The 17744-nt window shown below is 40.8% G+C and overlaps 1 protein-coding gene across 4 annotated transcripts in view; it reads left to right on the top strand.

Annotated features, from left to right (window-relative positions):
- LOC125465077 (tRNA selenocysteine 1-associated protein 1-like) overlaps positions 1 to 12181 on the top strand; it is a 31342-nt gene extending 19161 nt beyond the window's left edge. For 3 of the 4 annotated variants that reach the window (XM_048558175.2, XM_048558173.2, XM_048558172.2), the window contains one exon: positions 10646 to 12181. In XM_048558175.2, coding sequence (XP_048414132.1) covers positions 10646 to 10788 — 143 coding nt within the window. In that variant the 3' untranslated portion in view covers positions 10789 to 12181. Of the gene's footprint in view, positions 1 to 5782; positions 5950 to 10645 lie in introns of all 4 variants that reach the window. The other variant, XM_048558174.2, reaches the window with a different exon arrangement.
- The last annotated feature ends 5563 nt before the right edge of the window (positions 12182 to 17744 follow it).

Genomic DNA, 17744 nt, shown 5'->3' with positions numbered 1-17744 from the left:
TTTACAGGCTCCAACCCCACCTCTTTGACCTGTCTGTCTCCTGTCCACCTATCTTCTCCTTTATCCGTCTTCTATCTGCCTCCTTCTCCCTATTTATTTCAGAATCCCCTTCCCCTCCCCCATTTCTGAAGAAGTGTCTCAGCCCAAATCATCAGCTTTCCTGCTCCTCTGATGCTGCTTGGACAGCTGTGTTCATCCAGCTCTGCACCGTGTTATCTCAGATTCTCCAGCATCAGCAGTTCTTGCTTACTTCAGTATAGAATCTGATTTATTTCAAAGGGTTCATTTGATGTGACTATGATAATAAATTCCTTTATGTTCTTAGAAAGTTTTGCAATTCAAATGAGAGATTAGTTTGTGAATCAAATTGAATTAATATCAAGACCCCTGAGCCAAGCCGTTCCAGTATATCTATAACTCCAGCAAATACCTAAGCGTGGAAAATTGTCCAGGTTTGTCCTATACAACAAAAAGCAGAACAAATCTACCTGGCCAATTACTGCCCCATCAGTCTACTCTTGATCATGAGTGAAGTGATTAAACTTTCAAGCAGCTCCTGCTCAGTGCCACCCCCAGTTTAGGTTCAGCCAAGGCCATGCAGCTCCTGAGCTCATTACAGCTTTGATTTAAACATGAACAAAAGAGTTGAATTCCAGAGCTGAGGTGAGAATGACTACCCAGTGAGAGAACACTCAGATAGTTGGAGTCATACCTGGCACAGAGGAAGATGTTTATAGTTATTAGAGGTCAGTCATCTCAGTTCCGGGACATCTCTGCAGGAGTTCCTCGGGCTGGTGTCCTAGGCTCAGATATCTTCAACTGGGCAAAGAAGTGGCAGATCAAATTCAATTGGGGAAAAAATGTGAAGTGATTCATTTTGGAAGTTTGAATTTGATTGCAGAATACAGGGCTAATGGCAGGATTCATGGCAGTGTGGAGAAACAGAGGGATCTTGGCGTCCCTGTCCATTGATCCCTCAAAGTTTCCACCCAAGTTGATATGGTTGTTAAGAACATGGATGTTGTGTTGGCTTTCATTGGCAAGGGGATTGAGTTTAAGAGCCACGAGGTTATACTGCAGCTCAATAAAACCTGGTTAAACCACTCTTGGAATATTGTGTTCACTTCTGGTTGCCTCATTGTAGGAAGGATGTCAAAACTTCAGAGTGTGTGCAAAGGAGATTTACCAAGACGATGCCTGGAATGGAAGGCAGGCCTTATGAGGAAAAGTTGATGGAGCTAGGGCTTTTCACGTTGGAGCGAAGAAGGATGAGAAATGACTTGATAGAGGTATACAAGATCATGAGAGGCATACATTGAGTGGATAACCAAAGATTTTTTCCCAGAGCGGAAATGACTTTCATGCAGGTGCATAATTTTAAGGAGTTTGGAGGAAGGTAGGGGAGATGTCAGAGGTAGATTCTTTACACAGAGTGTAGGGTGCATGGAATGCACTGCCAGCGGTGGTAGTAGAGTCAGATAGATTAGAGACATTTAAGCGACTCTTGAATAGGCACATGGATGATAGTAAAATGAAGGGTATGCAGGTTATTTTGATCTTAGAGTAGGATAATAGTTTGGCACAACATCGTGGGCCGAAGAGCCTGTGCTGTGCTGCACTATTTTATGTTCTATGTTTCTTCAATTATCTTCGCTCCACTATAAGGTCAGTAGTGGGGATGTTTACCAAATGATTGCACAATGTTCAGCACCATTCGTGACTTCTTGGGTACTGAAGCAGTTTATGCCCAACTGCAGCAAGACCTTGAGAGTGACCAACGGCTGAAAATTAACAATATTCACATCACACAAATGCTAGGCAAAAACAGTCTCCAGTAAGAGAAAATCTAACCATAGTCCTTTCAGCGTGGCACTATCCCTGAATTCCCCCACTCCTCAAACCTCAGTACTGTGCAGCTGTCATTACCAGAAACTGGACTAGCCAGATAAATACTGTGGCTATGAGAGCTGGTAACCTGCAATAAGTAATTCACTTCCAGATCCCCAAAGTCTGTCCACCATCTATAAGACCAACATGAGAAGTGTGATGGAATATTTCCTAGTCAGCTGATGAGTGCAACTCGAACAAAGTTCAAGAACCTTTCAGAACAAAGCAGCCCACTTGATTGGCACCACATCCACAATCATTGACTCCCACCACCACCACCATAGCTCATCGTAGCAATGTGTACCGCAAATAAATTCACCAAGGCTTCTTTGATAGCATCTTCCAAACTCTCTCCTATTTCCATCCAGAAGGACAGGGGCAGCAAAAATATGTGAAAACCACCACCACTGGCAGGTTCCGCTCCAAGCCATCCTGAGCTGGAAATACATTGCTGTTCCTTTAGTGTTGCTGGGTTAAAATTGAGGAATTCCATGCTTAGTGGCATTGAGTCTGCCTACAGCAATGGACTGCAGCGGTTCAGAAGGCAGTTCACCATTATTTTCTGAAGGGTAACCAGTGATAGGTAATAAACACTGGCCCAGTCAGTAACACCCACATCTTTCAAGTTGAAAAAGTAACAATGAAGATCATTACAACTGCAGATAATTTGACTTTAGGGAGGCAAGATACCCACTTTTCTTGATGTGCAATAATTTTTTTGTGAGACATTAAAATTGGTAACTGACAGGACTATTTAATTCTCTAACTTGCTGTGGCTGAGACGCTTGCCAAAGATGACTCTCTTTCAGAGTGGAGGTTGATTCTTCAAAAACATTTACTTGTTGATTTCTGTTTGGGTTGCTGCCTCATCTGCAAAAGGTCAGAGAGTTGCCTCATTGTCAACATCGAAGGAAGAGTTTATGGCCGTCAGTGAATATCAGTTTCAGCCCTGATGCAGATGATTAAACTGCCTGGTACTCAGATTCAGGAATAGCTTTTCACAAAGGGTTAAAATGGGTACATTAAATAATTTTAAAATGTTTTACCCTGTTTATTACCAATTTCAATGTCACAAGACCATCAAATTACAAGAAACCTTTGTTCCAAATGTATAGCCATTGTTATTGTTACATTTGAAAGTTTGGAACTACATACAACAGCTGTTTCAACTAAAAAACTGTAATGTTATCATTGGCCTATGAGACCATAGGCCTGCCGTCTCATTGGAAGGAGAGATGACTGAGGGGCACCACGGCTCAGGCAATGGGATAGGTTGGGAAGGAAAGTCCTTCAAGATAATTTCAGCCAGTGTGGAAATTGAACTCATGTTGTTGTCCTTACTCTGCATTGTGCCAGCTGAGCTATTACAAGTGCTAAAAAAAAGCATTGGCTATATTCAGCCATAGCTCAGATCTGCTGCGGTGCATTACAGTTAAAAATACAGGAAAGCATATAGGAAGTTACTAAGTGTGAGATTGAAGCACTTGATTGAAAGACAGTTTAGGTAACACAGCCAATAACTTTTTTTTTTGCATTGGTTTTGAAAAATCTACTTCTGTTCAACTTGGTTTCATGTCATGACTGGTTTGTCATGAGGGAAGCAAGAGAGGAAATCGCGGGGGCCTTAACAGATATCTTTGCAGCATCCTTAGACACGGGTGAGGTCCCAGAGGACTGGAGACTTGCTAGTGTTGTCCCCTTGTTTAAGAAGGGCAGCAAGGGTAATCCAGGTAATTATCGACCGGTGAGCCTGACGTCAGTGGTAGGGAAGCTACTGGAGAAGATACTGAGGGATAGGATCTATTCCCATTTGGAAGAAAATGGGCTTATCAGTGATAGGCAACATGGTTTTGTGCAGGGAAAGTTATGTCCTACCAACTTAATAGAATTCTTTGAGGATGTGACAAAGTTGATTGATGAGGGAACGGCTGTAGATGTCATATACATGGACTTCAGTAAGGCTTTTGATAAGGTTCCCCATGGCAGGCTGATGGAGAAAGTGAAATCACATGGGTCCAGGGTGTGCTAGCTAGATGGATTAAAAAACTGGCTAGGCAACAGGAGACAGACAGTAGTGGTAGAAGGGAGTTTCTCAAATTGGAGACCTGTGACCAGTGGTGTTACACAGGGATCTGTGCTGGGATCACTGTTGTTTGTGATATATGTAAATGATTTGGAGGAAGGTGTAGGTGGTCTGATCGGCAAGTTTGCTGATGACACTAAGATTGGTGGAGTAGCAGTTAGTGAAGGGGACTGTCAGAGATTACAGCAGAATATAAATAGACTGGAGAGTTGGGCAGATAAATGGCAGATGGAGTTCAATCCGAACAAATGCGAGGTGATGCATTTTGGAAGATCAAATTCAAGGGCGAACTATACAGTAAATGGAAAAGTCCTAGGGAAAATTGATGAACAGAGAGATCTGGGTGTTCAGGTCCATTGTTCCCTGAAGGTGTCAACGCAGGTCAATATGGTTGTCAAAAAGGCATATGACATGCTTTCCTTCATTGGGCGGGCTATTGAGTACAAGAGTTGGCAGGTCATGTTGCAGTTGTATAGGACTTTGGTTTGGCCACATTTGGAGTACTGTGTGCAGTTCTGGTTGCCACATTACCAAAAGGATTTGGATGCTTTGAAGAGGGTGCAGAGGAGGTTCACCAGGTTGTTGCCTGGTATGGAGGTGCTAGCTATGAAGAGAGGTTGAGTAGATTAGGATTATTTTCATTAGAAAGACAGAGATTGAGTGGGGACCTGATTGAGGTCTACAAAATCATGAGGGGTATAGACAGGATGGATAGCAAAAAGGTTTTTCCCAGAGTGGGGGACTCAGTTACTAGGGGTCATGAGTTCAAAGTGAGAGGAGGAAATTTTAAGGGAGATATGCGTGGAAAGTTCTTTACACAGATGGTGGAGGGTGCCTGGAATGCGTTGCCAGCGGAGGTGGTAGACGCAGACACGTTAGCATCTTTTAAGATATATTTGGACAGGTACATGGATGGGCAGGGAACAAATGGACACAGACCGTTAGAAAATAGATGACAGGTTAGACAGAGGATCTTGATCGGCGCAGGCTTGGAGGGCCAAGGGGCCTGTTCCTGTGCTGTAGGTTTCTTTGTTCTTTGTTCTTTGTTCTTTATTCAGACACATCAGTAACAGACCAGGTATTACAGGACTATTATATAGTTTGAGCTGTGCAAATTGAGACTGTCCTAGTATATTTCGAGAAGAGTGGAACTTTGAAATTGGGATTAAGGTTGATATACGGAAGTGCTTAGAGTTGTTTCCCCTTTTTGTCACTTTTATTCTGAAGTTACTGACTGCACTGCAGTTCCTTGCACATTAGCTACCTGATTGTATCTCGACCAAGTAGTTATTCCTAATGTGTGGATCTGAACAGGCTGTTCAGTTGAGAGGGCATCACAGCCAAGTGCAATCCTGTTGTCCACACTCTAATGCTTTTTGGCAAGAGGCACTGGGTAATGATTAGGAGTGGAAAAACTTTTCTGATATTTTTCCCCTCTCTCTAACCAGGGAGGCTGCTTTCAGCACCCCGACCATAACCCTGGCTCAGATTGAGATCAAATCTTGGACCTGTATGGCTCAGTGTTACTCTTTCTAACAGTACTCAAGCATAATCTGTAGAACTATTTGGGTACCCATATTAATACTCGGAAATTTTTAAAGGAAAATCATGTGGGAATATGTTCCGGCACAAACCTAAAATTCTTGGCAGTTGCTTAAAGCTATTTTCTATAAGCATAAATATAAATTGAAAATTAATTATAGACGGTAGGCATAGCACGTACTGTGCTGGCCACATAGAGCCCCTGTGCTTTGTAAAGGAACTTTAACGGAATTACCTCATTAATGCACTGATTATGCTTATTTGGCTCAGTGCATCATGGGAATATGCCTCTTCCTGCTCAAGGACTCTTCTTTCCGGGTATATTCCTTCAGCCAGGAGGATGGGGTGGACAAAGCCAAGAACTTCTCCAAGACTACAATCACCAGTGCTGTTCCATGTTCTGCTGACAAGGGGTGCATTTGGCTTGACGAGACAATGTAAGTTTGTGTCTCCAATGAAAACTTTATTTCTGGTGCCCCTTCATTCCCTTGCCGCCTTGTGGGAGAGTCATGAATGGCTGAATATCCAGGATCTCCTGATTGTAGCCATGTTAGAGGTGAAACAAGTAGTTAAAGTCAAAGGGAAAACGATCGCCTAGTGGTATTATCGCTGTTAGTCCAGAGACCCAGATAACGTTCTGGGGAACTGGGTTTGAATCCTGCTATGGCAGATGGTGGAATTTGAATTCAATAAATATCTGGAATTAAGAATCTAGTGATGACCATGAATCCATTGATGATTGTTGGGAAAAACCCATATTTTCTGAAGAAGGGTCCAGACCCGAAACGTCAGCCTTCCTGCTCCTCTGATGCTGCTTGGCCTGCTGTGTTCATCCAGCTCCACACCTTGTTGGCTCACTAATGTCCTTTAGAGAAAGAAACTGCCATCTTTATTGGTCTGACCTGCATTCACCCCCAGACCTACAGCAATGTGGTTGATTCTTAACTGCCCTCTGGGCAATTAGGGATGGGGCAATAAATGCTGGCCTAGTCAGCAATGCCCTCATCCTGTGAACGAATAAAGAAAACAACAGTATAAAAGTGGGCCAATGTTCCTGTTTTGGCAGTGCCTGGGTTTGGGTAATGTGAACAAATTGTTTCATCGTTTTGCTGAGTTAGTTAGAAAGCATGCATTCAGCTCTCAGGTTGACAATGAATGGAATTCAACCAGTGATTGAATGTGACACTCTGTCCTTTTCTAACAATCGGTCTCACAGTCTGGCCCTCTTCACTTTTATTGGAGAATTTAATGGAGAACAGTATAGCATTGATATTCAGTGCCAGTACCTATATGCAAATTTCTGTATGACAGGCATAGTTTCAGTGTCAACAACAGCCACTGGCTGTCACAGCAAAAGATTAATGATCAAAATAGTTATAGCAAATTTTAAAAATTTGACTGCATTAATCAAACAATGAATTTGCCTCCTCCCCACCATCTTAAATTTGCTTCTTTAGATTTTTTTCCTCATTTCCACAATCTTTCTTTGTCATTTTTGCTTTTTATGAATTTTCCTTAAAATGCATTTATAAAATGTTTCAGTTCCCTCCATTTTCCCTCTCTTTCTTTCTGTCTCTTCTGTGTGGCCCATGGTTCAGCTTGTGAACGAACTGCAGTGTTTAGCTATTGCCTTCCACAGCTCATTTGGAGTCACTTATGTTCACACTGCCTGCCCTTGGCTTATTTTGACAGGATTTGCAGGTGATACTCAACCTAATTGACCGTGTTATGGACATAGCTTTCTTAGCCGTCAAATCCTAGAGAGGGACTGGAATCTGAAGCTTCTGGCTTGGAGACAGGGACCGTATCAACTGCACTGTAACGACTCATCACCACCTCTCTGGAGTACATATTGCCAAAGGAAGCTGCAGTTCTGTTGTTACACATCATGGTGCCTGAGCAGAGAGATGCGATAATACATGGGTGTTAGCCTTGGACTCTAAAAGAATATTACTGCATCTTTCATGCTTGGTTCATTGTGAGCTCGAGGATAAGCTCCAACAAAGAGCTATCTCAGGAGATAGCCATCACTCATCTTTTCTTAAGATTGTTCTGGCCTCTGCTTATGAGCAAGAATCAGGTCTCAAAGGCTACATCATTCATTGAAAATAGCATAAAAGTTTAAAGGGTGCTTGTGGCTATTAACACTCAGCCTTGGTTCCAGGGCAGCTACTAACATGCAATGGCAGAATTGTCTCAATCTGTCCAAATGATCTGACCCAGAGTGGGAGGCCTTGCTCTTTGGATTACTTGTAATCTCTAACCAAAAGACTGATGAAATAGTTGAACTTTATATTTTATGTAGCAATGTTTTGTGCACTCTCACAACACTGGGGCATGAAGCAGGGTGCCAACCCTTGTCCAAGAGTATAAGGCAGGCAAAGGGCTAGTTCAAACTAGGAAGCATGTGTAGATATGTATAGTGTGGGCCTGCATTGGAAACATTTGGAGACTGGTGACTTAACATTGCTGCAATCTGCTCAGAAACTAATTTCTGTGGTCTCCAGTGCATTGGGGAGGTCATAACTCTTTCTGAAGAAAGGTCCAGACCTGAAACGTCAGCTTTCCTGCTCCTCTGACGCCGCCTTTCCTGCTGCGTTCATCCAGCTCCATACCTTGTTATCATAAGCAGAATGAATGTCCATTTTGCAGAACACCTTCATTCACTCTGCAAGCACGATCTTGAGCTTCCTGTTACTTGTCATTTTAATGCTCTGCCTTCCTTCGGTGCTGATCTTTCTGTCCATGGCCTACTGCAGTGTTCCAGTGAAGGTCAATGTAAGCACCAGAAACAATACCTTATCTTTGTCTCTTCTACAGCCTCCATGAGTCAACATTGAGCTCAACAATCTTAGATCATAACTCTGCCTCTATCTTGATCTGTGTTTTTGTTTCCTTTTCTTTGGATCTATTGGAATAATGATATCTAGTTTTTAGTCCTGTTCCCTCCATGTTCAATTCAGACAGTTTTTATGTGGCAATCACATCTCACTTGAATGCAACTTTCATTTCTTTAATATTTCCAGCATCTCTCTTTGGTTGTTGTATCTTGAAATCTATTGTTAATTAATCTCTTCTAGCCTCCACTGTTCCACAGAATTCCTTTGTGCTCCCTGTCCCCTCCACCTTCCATCTTCAACTCATACATTTCTATTTTTCCTCAATTCTGATTTTTTAAAAAATTCTTTCATGTGATGTCAACATCGCTGGTAAGGTTGACATTTGTTGTCCATCCCCAGTTCTCCTTGAACTGAGGTGATAGCTCAGACATTACAGGGGACAACTAAACGTCATTCACTATACCAATGATGAGCAATCATTAACGCTGTTTCCTTCCACAGATGCTGCCTGACCTGGGTCTACTCAGCATTTTTTGCTCTTACAACCAATATATTGATTTCCTTGATTTCTATGCACAATTGCAATACAAGTTCCACTTCATTCCGTTGATCCATTCTTTTGCTATTTCCCCACCCACTTTCAGGGAAACGTAAAGCGCTGAATAAAGCCATTTTCCGCTCTTTGAAACAGCCATCAGGTTAATTTCACTCTTCCCCGTGGCCCTGCAAATCTTTCACTTTCTTTTAAGGATAATACCTTAAGCGTAGCACCGTCTCAGTGCGGCAATGCATTAGCAGCCTAGATTTTGGGCTCAAGTCCTCTGGGTGGGACCTGAACACAGAACCTTACGATTTTAAAGCTAGGCATGCCGCCCACAAGAGAGATGTCTTGCATTTCATGTGATAAGTGGAACATTGGGATAAAAGAGGAGAGGTATTCCATTACTTTGATATTTACCACCAGGAATATTGGTGGATATTGAATATATTTGATAAAATATGGGCCTGGATATTCACATTGTCCACTAATGACTATGCATTATTTTTGACATTAGCATCCAATGTTACTGTGATTTTGGTAGTACAAGAGGCTACTCCACTGCAGCAGGTTGCATATTGCTATAAGACACAAACAGTGCTGACCTCAGAAAACCTGTTTAGGTTAGCAATAGAAGTCATTAAATGGAGTTTGGAATTACAAGTAGAAATCTATCACGTTGCACACGAGAGAAGGAGTGCAATGATGCAAAAGATTTTGATAAATTAACAGCTCTGTCAGTATTGTAACTGTATGAGGTATGGTCTGTTGTATTTCACTGGTTTTCTGTTAAGGAAAAATGTGCTGTTAAATTGATCTCTTGTTTGCAATAGACTGCATGTCCACTTTGCAGCTTGTCTTGCTGTATATAATCTGAAGTCAGTTTCTTTCTTTTTCAGTGACCCTCTCAATGCTAGCGACATTACCAGGAAGACACTTGATTGTATTTTGCTCGTCAAAGAGAAGGAGATTGATGCCTAGTTAAAATATGTTTAGAATGTTCCTGAAGAGGTTAACAAGATCACTTGTGGGCAGGGAATACGAACTTTCACTGATGATTTGGGCTGAAAAGTTTTTTTAGGGAAAGCATAGTCTTTTGATCTTGGATATATTATGAAAGAAGGAAGCTCTGAAGTCAAAATCTCGAGTTTTTATTTTGCATTATCCACTGGGTACTCTTTCATAGGCATCCACTTCCCCAGTACCATCATCATAGTTCTCCCAGATCAGCTTCTGATCATCTCATTCTCAGAAGAAACAAAAAGCATCACAAAGCAGGTTTAAGAGATATACCAAGCAGGGCAAAGAGAACAGAAAGGATATTGGGATTAAAAAGATAGGGCTGCTGTGGCTAACGCAGTGCAGAGTAGGATCAGTGAATCACAGTTTCTACCCTGTTTCGATATTCCCAACTCAGAGATGGTAAAAATGTTAGCAAAAGCAAGAAGCAGAAAGCAAAGGAGAAAAGATTACCCTGAGAGATGGTGACAAATAAATGACAAGGCAGGCTCTCAAATGGCAATGTTGGGTATGAACTGCGGAAAAGGAAACTGATATGTTTACAAATGTCAGAAGAGGGAAAGTGAAGTGAAGAGAAAAGCTTGAATTTTGATTTATTGATGTGATATTATGACCAGTGTGCCCTAAGAAGTTTCCACAGTACTGTATAAAAGTTGTGCTATGAGTTATGAGATTTTTTTGATTTGTAGAGTACTGTGTACTATGAATTGAAATGCTGTCACACTTATGTTCCAGATCCAGTTCCTCACTTGGATATCGAAGAAGCAAATGCACAGTTCATGGAACAGAGTGAGGAGTTCTATGATGCCCTCATGAATTGCCATTGGCAGCCATTGGACAGTGTTGCGTCTGACATCCCTGCTTCGGCCATAGCCTAGCAAATTAATATTGCTACTGCAAAGCCATAAAGTATCTAAGTGATCAGTGCATCATGGGACTTTTTATTAGTCCCTTGGTTCTCAAGGTTTTCTGGTTCCAGCAGAATTCTTGTTTAATATGGTTTGGTATGACTGATTAATAAATACTTCATCTTCTTGTTCTTGGTTTACGGAAAGTTTGAAGCAAAATGGTGATTTGAGAAGAAATCTTCTTCAGAAGAAATTTTTTTAAGAAAGATCGAACTTATTCCCAAAATGTTAACGTTTGGACTATCCAAATAATTCATTCACAGTTCATGAGTGTTTTAAAATGTAATTGCTTCTCTGGCTACCATACTTCTGTATACAATGTACAGAGTAGTCTCTCAACCAAGGGGTTCTGCTGACTCTTTCGACCCCAACAGGTTCATAAACATCGTGTAAATCTCAACACTGCTAAGTGCCTTATAACTCATTTCTTTGCATCTCTTGTTACTTTAATGCAATTTTGAGTTTTAGGGATTAAGTGTTCAAATATCCACTGACACCAAACACGAAGGTTTCTTGCGCATGGATCTGGATTAATTTTTTTCATGAAAATTGTGAAATTTTTCAAGTAATTTTGTCAGTTTGATGATTTCTGGTTTTTAATCACCTGATTCTGTACCAGTTTACTCATTGCATTTAGTTATTTGTGTGTGTGTGTATGTACATATAAGTCAAGAAATTTTGATATTGCTGAATATCTACAGTCTATGTTTATCAAAATTTAACCCTCAGCCAGCTGAAAAAAACATTACTGATCCTGTAGCTTTTTTGGGTTTGGTTGTATTTTAGGATTATCAAAATAGTGGACAAAATGGAGGTTATGATCATAGTGTAGGATGTTGGTGAAGTTTTTACTTAACATCCACCTCCAACCCAAGCTTTTGAATTTATGAACATGGATAAGCTACAGGGTTTCATTTGTTTCTGATTTTCAGAAATGCATTTGGCAGACTGCATTTTTACTTGGAAAGAAAGTTAAATTACCCTGGCTAGAGTTTAATGATTACAGTGAAGAGAGTATGTAAAACTTGTTTTTAAAATGCCACTAATTCTGCTGCTGTATCCCTCACTGTCTCAGTTCCAGGTGTTCTTTTTTCAGCATAGTTTGAATGTCATAGTTGCACCATTCAAAAGTATTACTGAGTTACAAAGTATGCAGTGGGGCTCCAGTTCTGTAAGTTAATGAAGGGGCACAATACATTGGGAAATTATTTGTTAGAAGTAAAGTCATTGAATGCCTATTTAAAGTCACTAAGTTCTGCTCGCAAATGTTGACATTTTAATTTTTCCAGTTGTACTTTTATCGAAATTCTGATTTTATCATACTCATGAGCCTGTAAAAACGAATTTATTTTGTAAACTAAAATAAACATGATTTTCTTTTATCGTTTCTGTTTTGAATGCAGGATATGCATAATCTAAGCTTTACTTGCAGAGTGTTGGATAACTATTGGTGCCTGATTATGAGCAGAGTTTTGTAGAGCTCTGTGTTGGGCCAATTACTGTTCATGTTTTCCATTATTGGTACAGAGGGAACTTAAACTGAAGCACCTTTTTCAATTGTATATGCCATAAGTATGTGTCTTGTAGTAACACAATAATTCTGTTTGCAGATTGATTTACATAAATTAGATGAGTTTGTGACTTGGTAGGTGTCAATTTCGTGGACAAAGATATTGCAATACACTCAGATTAGAAAACATCAACCGTATCAGTAGCAAAATCGTGTGGGCATTCAAGGTAGTAAATCAACAGAGTTTTACAAAGCAGAGGTTGACCTGCTTTCTGACGTACCTAGAGAAGCAGGCCTGGCCTCAATCTGATAAAGGAAGTGTGAAACTGCCTTGCACCGCCCAACCTGTTATAAAGGAATGGTTAAATGAAAGAAATTCCCGATACGCACTTCATACTTAACAAGGAACAATTTATTTATCTAACTCTTAACAGTGAATGAATCACAATCAAACTGTTAACAAATCAAACAATTCTCACTTAACGACTAACTAATCCCAAATAAAACAATTCTTGTGTCAGCAATATTAGCTAAGAGTGCCACTATACCCTTATTTAGATGATGCTTACTTTGAGAGCTTAGAGAATTCCGTGAGAGCCAGTGATTTTTGTTTTGGTTTGTTTGTTTGGTAAGTGATTTTCTCTTTAGAGCTGTTGATTGTTAACTCTTAATAGATAGCAGTTGCTTTCATGCCAATTTTCAAATATCATGAAACCAACACTGCTGGAACCAAAATTAACGTTTGTTTAAAAGCTATTGAAACCAGTCAACTCAGACGTAAAGAAACCCTTACCTTCTATTTTTATTTACATGTTTACACAAATTTTTCACATGTTGAAGATTGAAACTTGCTTCCAATTAGCAGACCTGTAGAAACTTCCACAAACAGAATATGCAAAAGGTGCTCCAAAGAGCTGTTTTTGTCAAAGCAGGGGAGATAGATTTTTGACTGCAACTGGAATCAACTGGAGAAAGTGCTGTCAGCCTCTCAAGAAGGAAAGTGCCTGGTCACACAACTAATTTAAAAAAGAAGCATCTGACCATTGAGAAAGAACAACTAAAAGATTGGCTACTGCTGAGAATGTAAGCAATTAATTATACAACCCATGGTGAAAACCATACGCCTCAAGAACACCAGGATTTTAAACTGCATGTTCCTTCTTTCACCTTGTACCTATGTGTACCTAAATAGCTGCCATGGAGCTCTGAGTTACAATAGCTGTGCTCCTGCTAACAGGCCCCCTATCAATTCCATAAATAGATTTATGCTGCATTTTCATTACTTTTCTTGAATTTAGCAGATAATAAGATTGCTTTCTTTTCCTCAAGTAAGACTAGTAAGTGCCTTCTTGCTGACTCAGTAAAGTCACCACAGTCCCAGAGGACTGTATGCTCATTAAAAAGTTGCTTGCTGGTGAGTTTAACCCAAGAGTTGCAATGCTTTAAGCAAGGGGAGTTGTTGAGAAGGTGGAATTTTCATGGTACCTTCAACTGGTGTAAGAATTGGACCTGCGCTGTTGGCACCACTGCAGTGCAAGCCAGCAATCCGGCCACTTGAGCCAACCTAGCCCTCCTACTGATACAGTGGACATTGGGTAACTACATTTTATTAGAGACATGGCCTTGGGTTACAAAATAATTTCAAGCATTTGTTGCAGCTGAAAAGGAGGTTGAAAAGAGCAGAGTCAATTATCCCTCCTAGTCTCATTGTAATAACCTGGAACCTAGCCATGCTGCAGAACAGCCAGACAGGCAAAGGTTGAAATAAGTGATCTTTGTGGTGTTGAGAGTCTGCGGTTTTGCAACTCAGGTCATGTTTGAATAAGCAGCAAATTCTCAAAATTCACACCTAAAATTCTAATATTTCTGCACCCCTCCGTCCAGATGTATATGTTTTTACTTTAGTTAATATTTTTGTGATAAAGAATGAGTAGGCTTTTACATGTCATTAGAGATTTTGTGACCTGTTTTTAACTGCTCCAACCAGTCAATCAGACTTATCATTAATATTTTGACAAGTTATTGAAGAATAGCACTCTCTTTTAAAAAAAAATCCGTATTTTTAATTTCCCCAGGGCTTTCCTAAATAGGGTAACAGGATGAAGTTTATGGGTTACATATTCCATGGCAGTGATAGCTGCCATGGAGTTCTGAGTTACAATAGCTGTGCTCCTGCTAACAGGCCCCCTATCTATCCCATCTCTGGCAGATCTAATCCTCCCCCACAACAACTAGGAAAATCTTAGAGGGTTGGCAATGCTGGGAAGGAGAAAGTGACTGGCTTTACAGAGCCAAGACTACCTACAAAGCAGAATTGGATAAATCCTTTGATGAGAAAAAAATTGCAGGACTATGGGAAAAGGAGCCAAAAATAAGAAAATTTGAGCAAGAAAAGAAACTAAGAGTTCTTACCCAACTTTCTGTATGCATCAGAAACTCAAACAATACTTAAAGATCTGTGGAAGGAAACAGTGATCTTTGAAATGAGGATGTGAGGATATGTGCCTAAAATTCCATTTATAGTCAAATAAAGGGGTGCTTGAAAATGTAACGTCAAAAAGAACCCCAAAAAATGACATTTAGGGAGGGAAATTGTCGGTATTTTTGTCAGTTGATCAGAGCTGGAAAACAATAGGGATCTCTCCTTGAGGGAACGTGACAGGGTGGATGATGTTTTCCCTTATGGGGAGAAACAAAGATTAGAAGATATAGTTTAAGATGATGACGACAGGGAAGCTTTTCTTTTAGAGGGTCATTAGTCTGTGAAAATCTTTTCCCAATAAAGTGGTGTAGGCAGAGTCATTGAATATTCATTTTAAGTTCAAATGCAACAAGATCGGGACAATAACCAGTTTTAGGCTGACACTTAGCAAATAACATTTGCACCACACAAATGCCAGACAATGACCACTGCCAATATGGGGACGTCTAACCATTGCCCTTCACATGCATGGTGTTACCATCACTGAAACCCCACTATCAACATGTTGGACTTGCACATAAATACGGTGACTTATTAAAGCAGGTCAGAGGCAAAGAATACTGTAGTGAGTAACTCCTGACTCCCCAAAAACTGTCCATCATCTGTAAGGCACATGTCAGGTGTGTGATAGAATAGTCTCCACTTGTCTGGATCCATGCAGTTCCAATAACACGCAAGAAGCTTGACAACATCCAGGACAAAGCTGCCTGCCTAATTGGCACCACATCCACTTCCTCCACCACTGACATTCAGTAGCAGTAGTGTGTACTATTTACAAGATACACTGCAGAAATTCACCAAAGATCCTCAGGCAGTGCCTTCTAAACCCAGGATCACTTCTATCTAGAAGGACAAAGGCAGTAGAGACATGGGAACACCACCTTCTTCAAGTTCCTTTCCAAGCCACCCATCATCCTGATTTGGAAATATATTGCCATTCCTTTACTGTCAGTGGGTCAAGATCCTGGAATTCTTTCTCTAATGGCATTGTGGGTCAACTCACGCCAGGGGACTGTAGCCCTTCAAGAAAGTAGTTCACTACCACCTTCTCAAGGGCAATTGCAGATGGGGAAGAAATGCTGGCCAGCCAGTGATGCTCATATCCCACAAATGAATACAAAATGAGGCTGAGTTAGGTGGATTTTTGATTGACAATAGGAGTCAATGATTATCAGGGTAAACAGGAAAGTTGACTTCAGCCACAGTCAGATTAGCTGTGATAAAATTTTATACAAAAGAAAATTATTGTGGTTGATGGAAGTGAATCATCACAGTCCTGAGAAATTGCTGCAGAAGTCTCTTAGAGTCGTGTTCCAGTCCCAACCACTATCAGTTGCTTCAATAGGGACCTCCCTTCCATTATAAGGTCAGAGATAGAGATGTTTGGTGATGATGACATAAGGTTCAGCGGCAGTCATGACTCCTCAGAAACTAAAATAGTCCATGACCATATGCACCAAGATCTGAACATCATCCATATTTGTGCTCATAAGTTGAAATTAACTTATGTGCCACACAAGGCAATGACTATCTCTAACAAGAGAATCTAACTTTTACCCATTGATGTACAATGGCATTACTAATATTGATTTTGCCACTGTTGACATCCTGGAAGTCAACACTGACCAGAAACTGAACTGAACAACCCCAAAAATATGTTATCAGGTCAGAAATTGAGAGTTCTGTAACCAGTAGCTGATCCCAAAGCCTATCTACAATCTGCAAGGTGCAAGTCAGGAGTGTAATGGGATATTTTTCACTCACCTAGGTGATTCCAACTCCAATAATATTGAAGAAGCTTGACACCACCCAAAAATAAAACAGCCCACATGATTGATATTCCAACCAGCCATTTAAACTCCACCACCAATGCTCAGTAGCAGCAATGTACACCATCTGCAAGAAGTAGTGCATCAACTCACCAAGCCTTCTACAACAACACCTTCCAAATCCAAGACCCCCAACAACTAGATGAATAAAGGCAAAAGATACAAGGGGGCACCATCCCCGACAAGCTCCCCTCCAAGTCACAGGTCATCCTCACATGGAACTATATCACTTTTTTTTAACTCTAATTGGAACAGACTCCTGAAACTACCTTCCTAGTAGCACTGTGTGTATACCTACACCAGTTTAATGTAGAGGTTCAAGACACCTTCTCAAGAGTAGTTAGGGATAGACAGTAAATGCTGGCCATTTAGTAACATCCACATCATATAAATGAATATGTTGGGGCAACCTCAAGGTGCCAAATGAATGACATCTGATCCTAATTCATGTATGTTCAGATGTTCTGGAGGACAAATGAAGTGCAGCAAAAAGAGCGGTCAAGCTCAGCATGTGGGATCATAATGTCATAGTGTGTTTACAGATGAGCAGCTGGAGATGTGCTCTGTCACAAACATAAAAACCATCATTTTCCAACCCCGGAAGAATTAGTCATATTGGGCTTGAAACAGCAATACTGTTTGTCTGCAGTTGCTGTCACACCAGCTGAGTTTCACCAGTATTTTCTGTGTTTGTTTCAGGTTTCTGAAATTTGCAATGTTTTGATTTTATTGTGACAGCAAAGCGTTCTCGTAAATGGTAAATCACCAAAGTCCTACTTGACTGTGGAGCAGCATTGTCATTAGAGGGAGATGACTGGAGATGGTTTACCCTGAGGGTCACCATGCCTCAGGCAAGAGGTGAGATTGAGAAGGGCCTCAATGGTCATATGAAGCAAAGATCTGCAGACGTAGAATATCTGAAACAAAAACAGAAATTGCTGGAGAAACTCAGGTCTGGCAGCATGTGCGGAGAAAAACAGAGTTAATGTTTCAAGTCCAGTGACCCTCCTTCAGGGCAAGGACAGCCCTTCATTGGTAACCCCAACTGGGGGCAGAAATTGAGCCCATACTGTTAGTATCATTCTGCATCACAAACCAGCCGTCC

Source organism: Stegostoma tigrinum, chromosome 24 (assembly GCF_030684315.1).
Source record: "Stegostoma tigrinum isolate sSteTig4 chromosome 24, sSteTig4.hap1, whole genome shotgun sequence".
NCBI lineage: Eukaryota > Metazoa > Chordata > Chondrichthyes > Orectolobiformes > Stegostomatidae > Stegostoma > Stegostoma tigrinum.
Note: the sequence above shows the minus strand (reverse complement) of the source record. Positions and strands in the feature narration are given on the sequence as shown.